General features: G+C 37.7%; 1 protein-coding gene across 1 annotated transcript in view; it reads right to left on the reverse strand.

Moving 5' to 3' along the window:
• The window catches only part of LOC146459869 (dorsal-ventral patterning tolloid-like protein 1), a 63,214-nt gene that overhangs the window by 29,614 nt on the left and 21,181 nt on the right, over positions 1–12,419 (reverse strand). The window contains exons 6-8 of the mRNA XM_085088763.1: positions 9,353–9,525; positions 7,465–7,621; positions 5,405–5,577 (exon numbers count right to left, since the gene is read on the reverse strand). Of these exons, the coding sequence (XP_084944889.1) occupies positions 5,405–5,577; positions 7,465–7,621; positions 9,353–9,525 (503 nt within the window). The remainder of the gene's footprint in view (positions 1–5,404; positions 5,578–7,464; positions 7,622–9,352; positions 9,526–12,419) is intronic.

The following is a 12,419-nucleotide window of genomic DNA, read 5'->3' on the forward strand; positions in this document are numbered from 1 at the left end:
AAACTAAAGTAGGAGATGTAATTTTACTTTATTTTAAAAAGGGATTTTCTATTAAAAAAAACTGCCGGTAAAAAAAAAGGTTGCCATGGTTACATCAAAGTCAATGAGCACTTACCGAGCACATGAAAGTTTTCTCAGACAGATTTCTGGAAAAGAGGCTTGATGTTTTATGCCCTTTTCTCAGAATTCAAAAAACCGTTATCAGGTTCAAAGCCGCCGCGCGTAGAACCTCCCGCCACCGGTCTAGATAGGGTTGAGGCAGTTGAAGATCTGAACGTAAATTTCATATTACCTGCGACATTCTAATGATGGCCAAACTGAGAAAAAATTGTATTCTCTAGAACAAAATTCGCGGTCTCGCCACTGACTTTCGAGCACAGCCAGAGTGCGACAGTTTCGAATGAGAAAGTGTTAGGTTAATTTTTTTAAAAGTTATTTCATATTTGTTACCTCTCTGCCAAAAGAAGTTGACGCAATAGTTATTAGCGATAATGATAAGCGACAAAAAAAAATTATAATAATAATAATAATAATAATAATAATAATAATAATAATAATAATAAAATAAAAATACACAAATAAAAATAATTATTAGCGAAATCTATTGCTGGATGAAAATTGAATATGACAATTACATTTTATGCAAAGTGACCAGTCTTATTACAAATCTATTTAAAGTCCAACTAAAACTATTAACCCACATGCCTAACAGGGTTAAATATTCAGGAATATTCAATCTGACGACTTAATCTTCCTAGACTGTGGGGCATCAGAGGATATCCCCTTATGGCTTGGATACTTGAAACTTTTATAATTTATCTCCAGCGCTTCAACGGATATCGAAAGACATAAGTGGCGTATACCCTGTGACTTGTAAGCTTTACTGGTGAATGATTACTAATTAAGTTTAACAGAAAATAATACTAAGTGGGAACTAAATATATTTAATAAATACTCGGAAATTGAAAACAACTACCTTTAGAAATGACTATAACTGTAGTTAGTTTTAATGACCTCTCACTTACGACTTTTTTCACAAATGGGGAGGAAAGTTAGGTTGCAGCGAATGTCATGCCATTTCCCAAATTTGGTTGCAACACAATCTTGAATGCCTCTCCAGTTGTTAGGTTGGTTGCTGTCCCAGTTTGTGTAATTAGTGAGTGATCCGTCAATCCAAAGCCATTTGGAGCCGTCCGTCGGATCCCTGTGCAAAGCAATCCACGACCAATATTTAATTTTTGAGGAAACTGCTGCTACTTTGGCTTGTGAATTCAAAATTGCAAGGTTTGCTCCTAATGCTACGCAGAAGGATTTAGCAGCGTTCCATCCCATTGACTTGTGAAAAATTTTAAAGCAAGATCCATGGAAACCCGGAAACCAGCCCGTTGGGCAAAGGGCTGCAAGGAAATGTAAAAATAAAATAAGTAAATGCAATACGCAATACAACACAATGCGTGCAATGCGACGCCACGTCATGCCATGCAATGCCATGCAATGGTGGCTTGAGATGTTCAGGAGACTACAAGAGTGAGAGATACAAAGCTGGAATATTCAGAGTTGTTTTTTAAACTAGCCAAGCTCGATATAAACGTTCTACCCGTTAACTAAAATGGATGGTAAACGGTGAAAGATAAACAGAATGTTTATCGCAGTTTAGAATCCGGGGCCCGCTTGTCGTAGGAAATGATGCGCATTACAATGTAGAGTGCGGGGACGATTATCGCGTGTTCATTTGTACAGCCTTGGCTCTAATTAGTTGAGCAAGCAGGGAAGCACGCAATAGTCTACTGCCAGCGATAGTCTACCAGCTTTATGGAAATTAAGGGACTCATAACTTTTTTGTGATAGCGTGTACTTCACATGGTGAACCTGAAGCGCTTTGCCGCCGAGTTGATTGCCTAAATTTACGAAAACATCGCTGCTTTTTTCTTTCGTGACCGAAGCCATGTTGCTAAATGATCTGATAAATAGGCATGTGTCCCGTAGAAATGGATGCAAAGTAAATTATTTTCTTGCCATTTATTCGCTTTCCATGGGACTATATGATACGTTTATGTTGTATTTTCCTTTATTTCTGATGGTTTTAGATCTGTCTGCGAGATAGGTTGCTGCAACACTTCATGTTGAAGAGTCTCTCGAAATAGGGACAGAACTTGAAGATTGTCGAAATTAGGCAAGTTCACATAGCTATAAAAATTCCATGAAGAACGAGCCGCAAATTTTCGTTCTTTAGTGACAATTTCTATGGTTCCTATGTTACAGTTTCCTTGGTCTGGTTGAAAATCACCGCCTCACTTGATTTCAAGTTGAGCTATTTTTGATTGTTTGATCATTCGGTTCGATAATGGTGTCGTTAAAATCTCGCTGTTGGCTTGATTCAAGCTCAATGTTTAAAAAAGTCGCTTTGATAAATTAAAAAGATGTAATATAACTGACTGTGGTGTTTGTTTGTTATAGCGCGAGCTTGTAAGTTCTTGTTAAATTGATCAATAAAAGTTGCGCTCAATTTAAGCCTCGACATAAGCCCTCCTCCCCCTGACTTGCTCACGCTCGGCGCTTTTTTTCTTCCCCGAGAAATAATATTCAATTCCGACCTCAAATAGAAGGCAACTCTATAATCTAGAATCCACTGTACAGGAAAGTTAACCATGCGTGAATTCCTTTGAAGGTTTTGGTTTATTTTACTGTCTTATCATGTTTTACTTGTTATTTAACTTCCCAAACTGAATTAGATGGCAAGATTATTCTCCATAAGAATCCAATGCTTTTTGGGAACGTGACGAAAATCTGAACTGAATAATTTTCTCTGTTGCTGTCTGTCATTGGTTTGTTGAAGCACATTCCCAGTAGCCTTTTGTAGGCATCCAGGTAGAGTAGCCTCCCTCGCTAGCCCTTTTCAGTGTCCTCAGGCAACGCTTCTATCAGAAGTCAGTTGGGGCTTTATTTCAGGCATTCCTTTGTTTAGCATTCTTGCTATGCCTTTGTGTTTACATGCACATTTCCTTTTGTTCCTTGTTATTTCAGCTTTTTGAAAATAAATATAAAGTTTTCAATATCGAAAATAATAACAATCCAGTAGCCTCCTTTTAGATATGCTTATGTAAATACTGGCTTAGAATATTGTAGGAATACAGAAAATTGAATAAAATAAAGCTAGATTGTAAGCTGGTTTAAGTAAAAAACCAAAGACAAGGGCTACCAGAAACCGTTTTACCCACTTTGTGGGATGAATTATCATTAGAAGTGGCACCGAGGAAATATCGTTTTCAGTAGCTGCAAACTAGTTACTTTGATTACTAAAACGAATTTCAGAAGTGAAGAAGTAATGTTCGTGTGGAGAATTTTGATCTTTAAGAAAGATAAGTGAAAATTCCTCCACAAACTTCAAACTGCTTCAAATACATTTTGCTCTTGAAAATTGGCAAATCATGTACCATGGATCATGCATTTTACTGGTCACTTTTTCTTTTTACTTCAGCTTAAAGTATAAAAGCCATACAGGCCAATTCTGCCAATTTCTCCCAAGCTATTTTCAACTTACTAGTAGTTCACATCTGTCAAAGCACACCTCCGCCCGCACTTCGTAGCCATATTGCTAAGTGCTAGTTTCCAGTGAAATAAATACTACACTTTTCTTATACCAAAAGATTTCTGTTAGGCATCATTTTAATTGTTTGATTTCCTACGCAACCAAAAAACATAAACAAGAACAAAACAAAAAAAGGAATTTCGTATTGAAAATTATTTTTCCAAATAAAGTAATCACGATATCCAAACCGGGGGCAGATGTTGTGAGAACCATTTCTTAAGTCCAGGTAGAGTACGACTTTTTCAAAGTCCTTCGTTTCTCAATCCTACGGCGTTCGATACCCCCCCCCCCCCCCCCCCCCAAGCCCCTCTCTGTGGTTGTCTGTCATTGGCCTGTTGAGGCTAATTCCAAGACGATTTTCCAAGCATGAAGGGCTTTACAAAATTTTACAAAGAACATGTAGTAAAGTGAAGTGAAGTGAAGTGAAGTGAAGTGAAGTGAAGTGAAGTGAAGTGAAGTGAAGTGAAGTGAAGTGAAGTGAAGTAAAGTAAAGTAAAGTGAAGAAAAGTAAAGAAAACTAAGTAAAGTGATGTAAAGTAAAGTAAAGTAAAGTAAAGTAAAGTAAAGTAAAGTAAAGTAAAGTAAAGTAAAGTAAAGTAAAGTAAAGTAAAGTGATGTAAAGTAAAGTAACGTAAAGTAAAGTAAAGTAAAGTAAAGTAAAGTAAAGTAAAGTAAAGTAAAGTAAAGTAAAGTAAAGTAAAGTAAAGTAAAGTAAAGTAAAGTAAAGTAAAGTAAAGTAAAGTAAAGTACAGTAAAGTAATTTATTCAATGTCAATATTTCAGGGAACGAAACAATGGATTTACATGGATAACAAAAATATAGCAAATCTGAAGCAAATGCCACATTTCCACAAATTTGGCTTAGTTTGCTTTAGAGCAAAGATTGATTTTACACTAGATTTGCTACCAATAGCAATGATGGTAAATGCCATATTTGTTCAAGATTTAATTGTGCTTTTGCACAAAGACAATGCATAAGTACAATTTTTTATAGAATATATTTATGGCTCAAATGTGCATGCAGATGCGCTTTTTTAAAGCTTTCTTGTAATGACGCAAATTAGTGTACAAATTTGCTGTTTTACACGACTTCTGCTTCTGTTTTAAAAGCAATCAAACTTATCATTTTGAGCGAGTTTACAAAGCGTCAATAATTTCTTATAACACGGTAAGTGCGTGCCCAATCTCCTTAGTGCCAACCGTTTTTCTTTGGCATCGAAAAATGAAATACAACTTTCATTGTTGTTTTCCGTTTTGCTACAACATTGAGAAACGGAATTCATAGTTCTATTTTCGTTTTCAGTTTTTCTACCAATTTGGAAAACGGAATTCCAATTTCCATTTCCATTTTTCGTCTTTTGGTTTTGGAGAACGGAATTGGAGCTTCCATTTTTGTATTTCATTTTCCTATAGCATTAAAAACGGATTTGAATTTTCTTTTTTGTTTCCGTATGGCATTGGAAAACGAAAAATCGAATTTTCGATTTTAATTTTTTTACAAATGAGATTCCAAACGGAAGTGAATCTGACGTTCACCCGAATATAATAATAAATGAAACAACAACAAATAACGATACAACTGCTTTCCGCTCAATGTTTTCTGCCGCAGTTGATAATTTGTGGGATAGCTCTGATTGTGTTTGTCTTCACTTTTATATATATTGTATGTCTTAATACTTAAATACTAGCAATGGCAGAGGAGGATTATTTCATATTTTTCACCGGCGAGGGAAAAAGAAGGGTCGAAAGAAGACTCAAAAAATCACAAGTGACTGCAGAAACGTTGGCTCAAATATTTTTTCCCATTAAACTTACTCAATTGAATAAAAGTGAAGAACGTCCGAAATCCTCTTTTTTGAGTGGAAGAATCCGAGTGGAATGTTATCACCGCGTAATTTCCAAATACAAAGACTTCTTCTCCAAACTGCTCACCACAGTATCTGCCGACAAGCACGTTATTGTCATTTATTATTTTGACATAATCTGACCTGCAAGAACATTTAAGTATAAAGTTAGTGAAAATGTCTCATCAACACTTTCAAGATAAATGGCTTCTTTTATGAAAATAAATCAATTTAAAGAATCATGAACCGTTTGTCATTTTAAGCCGTTCAAATCACTAGTTAATGTATTTTTGGATAATCCTTCCAAAGTTCAATTCAGCGCGACCCGTAAAGTGCACTTCCCCGCCCCTCTCTTTTTGGCGACTTTTTTTTATTAGTACTGACCATTCAGCGGCAAGAACAGAACTAACCCATCATCCGAATCGAAAAGTTTATGCATGTGTCTTTGGACTTCGTTAGAGCGGCGAGGACTGTTCGCAGCCGAGGGATTTGTTACACTTTTGGAATGGCATTGTTAAAGCAAATCTGATGCCATCATCGTTACCATGAAACTGAACCCTAGAACTAAATCTTGGTTTCATTGTAGCCGGTAGACAGTGGAACCTTTCCTTACGGACACCTCTTTAATCCGGACACCTCTCTATTACGGACAGTTTACTTGGTCCTTGAGAGACCGAAATCCATATAAGGCCTACACCTCTAAAACGGACACCTATATAATGCGGACACTTATACCTGTCCCCTAGGTGTCCGTAATAAAGGGGTTCGACTATACACGCTAAACATTAGATGTACTATGCAGTATGAAAAGACCGACGGATTCGTTCTTTGAAGCTCGCAAGGGACTCAAATACGCATCGCACGACCGAGATTGTTAATCTTTTAAAACGTTTTTGGATGTTATTCCAACAGGCGAAAACAAGAGACGTCTGCTTCGCAAATAGTTCAGAGCAAATTATGTCGCTTTTGTGTATACCCGACTATATTAGGAAGATGTCAGGTAACGCGATATCTGTTCCCCTTGCCGAACAGCTCAAAAGTTTGCTTTCGGTCCGACTTTTACGCATAAAGCTTATACGGTACGTAGAGGAGTAAAACTTGACGATAATTCGGGTTATTAATAAATTCACCGGGTAAATGGGATTTGTTGATTTAAGTAAAGGAGGCTACTAAGTGCCAAGATTCACGATATGTGACCATTGTCAGCTTCTATTTTTTTAACAGAGTTTCATCAGACGCGTTATAAGATTTCATGACCCTTTGTCACTCATGTTCATGTACGTGAATCAACAAATTCGATTTGCAATTGCCCTGCAAATTGAGCCTGTATTATGTTCTAACCCCCATCCCCGCGCCCCTGCTCCTTGTGTGAGTCTAATTGTTGTTGTTTTATTTTCTTTACTTTTATTTATTCTTTGAGTAAACGTTGGGCCGAAAGGCTTGCTACACAGACTACAGTTTGCATTTTTGCTCTCAAGGTACTGAAGTCATCGGATCACCCGGTCGTGTTTGAGGACCTCAAAGCAAATATACTTCCCTATGCGGAAATTCTAAATATAAATTGAGAGAAATTCACGAATCGTAAGGGCTATACCGGGTCTTTCCGTCTCTGCCCCCCTTAATTTCCCTCTCAAAGATGTGACTGATAATTAAACAGGATTAGAACTTATCATATCGCTCAAATCAGTCACGTGGACAAGGGTTAAATTAAAAAACTGTCAATCTGAAAAGCCTGGGGTGGCAATTGATTTTAGTCACAGGGGACATTGGGGCTGATTATCTTTCGCCTCATCAACAGCCTATATATTATCACTCCAATTACCATTCTTCAGTATGCTTTTGAATCTACCGTTACCGACCATCCATTTTTTGTAGGCTAGGTGGTCGCTTACAGGAGGTGGTCGGTTGCAAGAGATCAGACCCAGGGTGGCTAGCTATTGAGTCATAAGCCTATGGTACTTCCCGCTATGCTGAGTATCAAATAATTGTCAATTACAATCTATTTTCATGTTTTTTCTTTGTTTTACTTACCTACATGAAGAACTCGGGTCCAGGTCAAATATTTGGAAATAAATTTGCAGCGCCTTGCCGTGTGGAATAGAAACATTGTAAACACAGTGCATTCCGGGTGGATAGTTGTTGGGATATAAGGGGCTTTCCAATGTATTGTTTACCACTGAAGCACATCCTGGTAAAGTAAATAAACAGCAATTCTGACACCGCAAATGAAATATGCGACAGAAATTTGTGCCTTATAGGCTGACACTTGCCATTGATTCAAATTAACTATCATGTTGCTTAAATTAAAATAATTTTTCTTTTAGTGAATGTTACACTCTATTCCCACTATCTGCTTGATAGGAGTGGCAAAATATCAACTGGGAGAGATGAAAGTGAAATATGCGAAAAGCATACATTTGAACCATCAAGGCCCGGCTGGGCTGGAATTAATTTGCCCGCATAAAATTAGTTGACCGCTGGTGCAGAGACAGTATTGCGGGGGTTACGTATAAAACTGTTTACAGTCCCCTGTTTTCCTTTTTGAATTTTAAACTGGCGAGAGCAACCTGTGGAGACCAAAACTATGGAGGGAGACACTCGATAGGTTGTATTGCGTTTTAATCGTCTTTCATATCCCACTCGCAGCCCAGTTGGGCTTGTCATTACAAACCAAGTTGGCGGCAGTTCGATCGAAGCGTGGGATATTGACATGTAGCGCTTGTACCGTAAACACTCTAAGCACTACGTGATTTTTATTATGGAAAAAAAAAATGGAAATAGCCAAAATAGGTTTTCCTGAACTAGTACTTACTGGCCCCTGCCTGTTCCTGTACTTTAATAAGCATGTCGCAATTGTTACGTAATCCATGCACATGCTAAAACAATTGTTCTGTAATTTTTCCTTGTGTAAACTTGTACGTTCTCCGTCTAAATTTTCAGGCTCTAAACTAGGATAACTAAGACTTTCTCAAAGTCCTTCGTTTCCCAATCCTACGGTGTTCGAGCCCTTACTCCACCCTCCCCCCCCCCCCCCCCGAGTCACTCTCTGTGGTTGTCTGTCGTTGGTCTGTTGAGGCTTCTTCCCAGAAGCTTTTCCAAGCATGAAGATAGAAAAAAATACTGCTTCCTTCTGAAAAGAATTCAGATCACCCATCCCAGGGCTTTTCAAAATTTTAAAAAGAAGATAAAGTAAAGTGAAGTGAAGTGAAGTAAAAGAGAGTAAAGTAATTTATTCAATGTCAATACTTCACTGAACGAAACAATGGGTTTACATGGATATCAAAACTATAGCAAATCTGGAGCAAATGCCACATTTGCACAAATTTGCCTTAGTTTGCCTAAGAGCAAAGATCGTTTTACACTGAATTTGCTAACCATAGCAATGATGGTAAATGCATATCTGTTCAAGATCTGTGCTTTTGCACAAACACAATGCGTAGGTACAACTTTTTATAGGATTTATTTATGGATCAAATGGGCATGTAAATGCGCTTTTTTAAAGCTTTCTTGCATATGACGCAAATTAGTGAACAAATTTGCTTTTTTACACGACTTCTGCTTCTGTTGTAAAAGCATTCAAACTTATCATTTTGAGCGAGTTTACAGAGAGTCAATAATTTGTTATAAGACGAGAAGTGCTCATGATAAAGTGCTTGACGATAATCCAGATGGAATTGGAAAACAAAATCGGCCCACATTTCAATTTCTAAATTAAAAAATCCTAAAATCATAAAAAGAAAGCTTAACAGAAGGTATTATAATTTTAAGGTGGAAACAAAATACAAAGTTGCTCCAACTTTTAGCATGATGCTTCCACGGGGATCACCAGTGTCTCGCTCTCATTATCACTCTTTTACGTAACTAAAAATGAGCATATCTGCGATCCTTGACGTTTGTTAAGCTAGGCCATTAAACTTACTAAATTGAATAAAAGTGAAGACCATTTGAAATCCTCTTTCTTGAGTGGAAGAATCCGAGTGGAATGTTAAAACCACGTGTTTTCCAGATACTAAGACTTCTTTTCCAGACTGATTACCACAGTGTTTGCCGACAAACACGTTTTTGTCATCCATTATTTTAAAATAATCCGACCTGCAAAAAAATTTAATCATAAGATTAATGAAAGTGTTTCATCAAAACTTTAAAGTTAAATCGCTTCTTTTATAAAAATAAATCAATTTAAACCCTTTGTCCTTTTTAGCCGTTGAAATCACCAGTTTTTATTTTGTACTTGTTGAATAATCCTTCCAAAGTTCAATTCGGCGCGACCCGCAAAGGGCACTTCCACACCCCCTCTTTTTCAATTGGCGACTTTTTCTTATTTCCACTGACCATTCAGCGCCAAGAAAAGAACTTACCCATCATCCGAGTCGGACAGATTATGTGTCTTTGGACTTCGTTAGAGCAGCGACTGTTCGCAGCCGAGAGATTTGTTACACTTTTGGAATGGCATTAAAGCGAATCTGATGCCATCATCGTTACCATGAAACCGAACCCTATAACTCACTCTTGGTGTCATTGTAGCCGGATATACACGCTAAACATTAGATGTACTATGCAGTATGAAAAGACCGACCGATTCGTTCTTTGAAGCTCGCAAGAGACTCAAATACGCGTCGCACGACCGAGATTGTTAATCTTTTTTGGATGTGATTCTAACAAGAGAAAACAAGAGACGTCTGCTTCGCAAATAGTTCAGTGCAAATTATGTCGTTTTTGTGTATGTCCGTCTATATTGGGAAGACGTCAGGTAACGCGATTTCTATTCTCCTTGCCGAACAGCTCAAAAGTTTGCTTTCGGTCCGACTTTTACGCGAAAAGCTTTTACGGTTCGTAGAGGAGTAAAACTTGACGATAATTCGGGTTATTAATAAATTCACCGGGTAAATGGGATTTGTTGATTTAAGTAAAGGAGGCTACTAAGTGCCAAGATTCACGATATGTGACCATTGTCAGCTTCTATTTTTTTAACAGAGATCCATCAGACGCGTTATAAGATTTCATGACCCTTTGTCACTCATTGTCATATACGTGAATCAACAAATTCGATTTGCAATTGCCCTGCACATTGAGTCTGTATTATGTTCTAACCCCCCACCCCCGCGCCCCTGCTCGTTGTGCGGGTCTAATTGTTGGTTTTTTCCCTTACTTTTATTAATTCCATGCGTAAACGTTGGGACGAAAGGCTTGCTACACAGACTACAGTTTGCATTTTTGCTCTCAAGGTACTGAAGTCATCGGATCACCCGGTCGTGTTTGAGGACCTCAAAGCAAATATACTTCCCTATGCGGAAATTCTAAATATAAATTGAGAGAAATTCACGAATCGTAAGGGCTATACCGGGTCTTTCCGTCTCTGCCCCCCTTAATTTCCCTCTCAAAGATGTGACTGATAATTAAACAGGATTAGAACTTATCATATCGCTCAAATCAGTCACGTGGACAAGGGTTAAATTAAAAAACTGTCAATCTGAAAAGCCTGGGGTGGCAATTGATTTTAGTCACAGGGGACATTGGGGCTGATTATCTTTCGCCTCATCAACAGCCTATATATTATCACTCCAATTACCATTCTTCAGTATGCTTTTGAATCTACCGTTACCGACCATCCATTTTTTGTAGGCTAGGTGGTCGCTTACAGGAGGTGGTCGGTTGCAAGAGATCAGACCCAGGGTGGCTAGCTATTGAGTCATAAGCCTATGGTACTTCCCGCTATGCTGAGTATCAAATAATTGTCAATTACAATCTATTTTCATGTTTTTTTTTTTGTTTTACTTACCTACATGAAGAACTCGGGTTCAGGTCAAACATTTGGAAATAAATTTGCAGCGCCTTGCCGTGTGGAATAGAAACATTGTAAACACAGTGCATTCCGGGTGGATAGTTGTTGGGATATAAGGGGCTTTCCAATGTATTGTTTACCACTGAAGCACATCCTGGTAAAGTAAATGAACAGCATTTCTGACACCACAAATGAATCATACGACAGAAATATGTGCCATATAGGCTGACACTTGCCATTGATTTAAATTAACTATCACGTGATTGAAAATAATTTGTTTCATTTCATGTTGCTTAAATTAAAATAATTTTTCTTTTAGTGAATGTTACACTTTATTTCTACTATCTGCTTGATAGGAGTGGCAAAATATCAACAGGGAGAGATGAAAGTGAAATATGCGTAAAGCATATATTTGAACCATCAAGGCCCGCGTGGGCTGGAATTAATTTGTCCAAATTGCCGGTTTTCACTGTCACGCCATTGCCGTGTGCGTGAAAAAAAAATTGAAACCATTCCATGGATGTAGTCAAGAAATTGACATGTTATAGATGATAAGTAAATAAGAAACCTGTCCAAGTGTCAGGTCTGTGCGGTATTCCGTACTCAAGTTATTTGAGAAAATATTTCACACAAATTTAGAGAGTTTAGTATGGAGACGCCATGTTAGTGTCCCTCTGAGGGACACAAACATGGCGGCCGGATATAGGAAAAAACACCTGGAGTTCACTTTTGCCAGAAAAGAGGTTTGTTTTCCCTTGTAAATTCTCGAATGTTAAGATAAATATTTCTCCTCAAACTTAAATTGTTTAGAATGCTAAAAATCACCCGAAGAGGCATTTTTAAGATACGGAACAGCTCTGTCACGGCCGTCCTCTTGATGTCACGCATGGTGAAAACTCGGAAATTGAAACTGTTCTATTTTCAAAAGGAAGTACGACATAGAGCTAAAAAAATTGTGAAAAGACCCTTTTTTTTAGGTAATCTTTCCTGGAATGAAGGTAAAAATTTTGTAGGTCTCCCGCTTTTGAAATCTAGAATTTGGTGACGTCACGTGAAAACCAAGAATAAAATTAGTTGACCGCTAGTGCAGAGACAGTAGTGTGGAGGCTACGTATAAAAGTTTACAGTCCCCTGTTTTCCAGTTTGAATTTCGAGATCAAAATGGCCCCATCTTGGTTTAAACTGGCGAGCGCAACCTGTGGAG

This window comes from Pavona decussata, unplaced genomic scaffold, assembly GCF_977016875.1.
Source record: "Pavona decussata unplaced genomic scaffold, jaPavDecu1.1 SCAFFOLD_215, whole genome shotgun sequence".
Classification (NCBI taxonomy): Eukaryota; Metazoa; Cnidaria; class Anthozoa; order Scleractinia; family Agariciidae; genus Pavona; species Pavona decussata.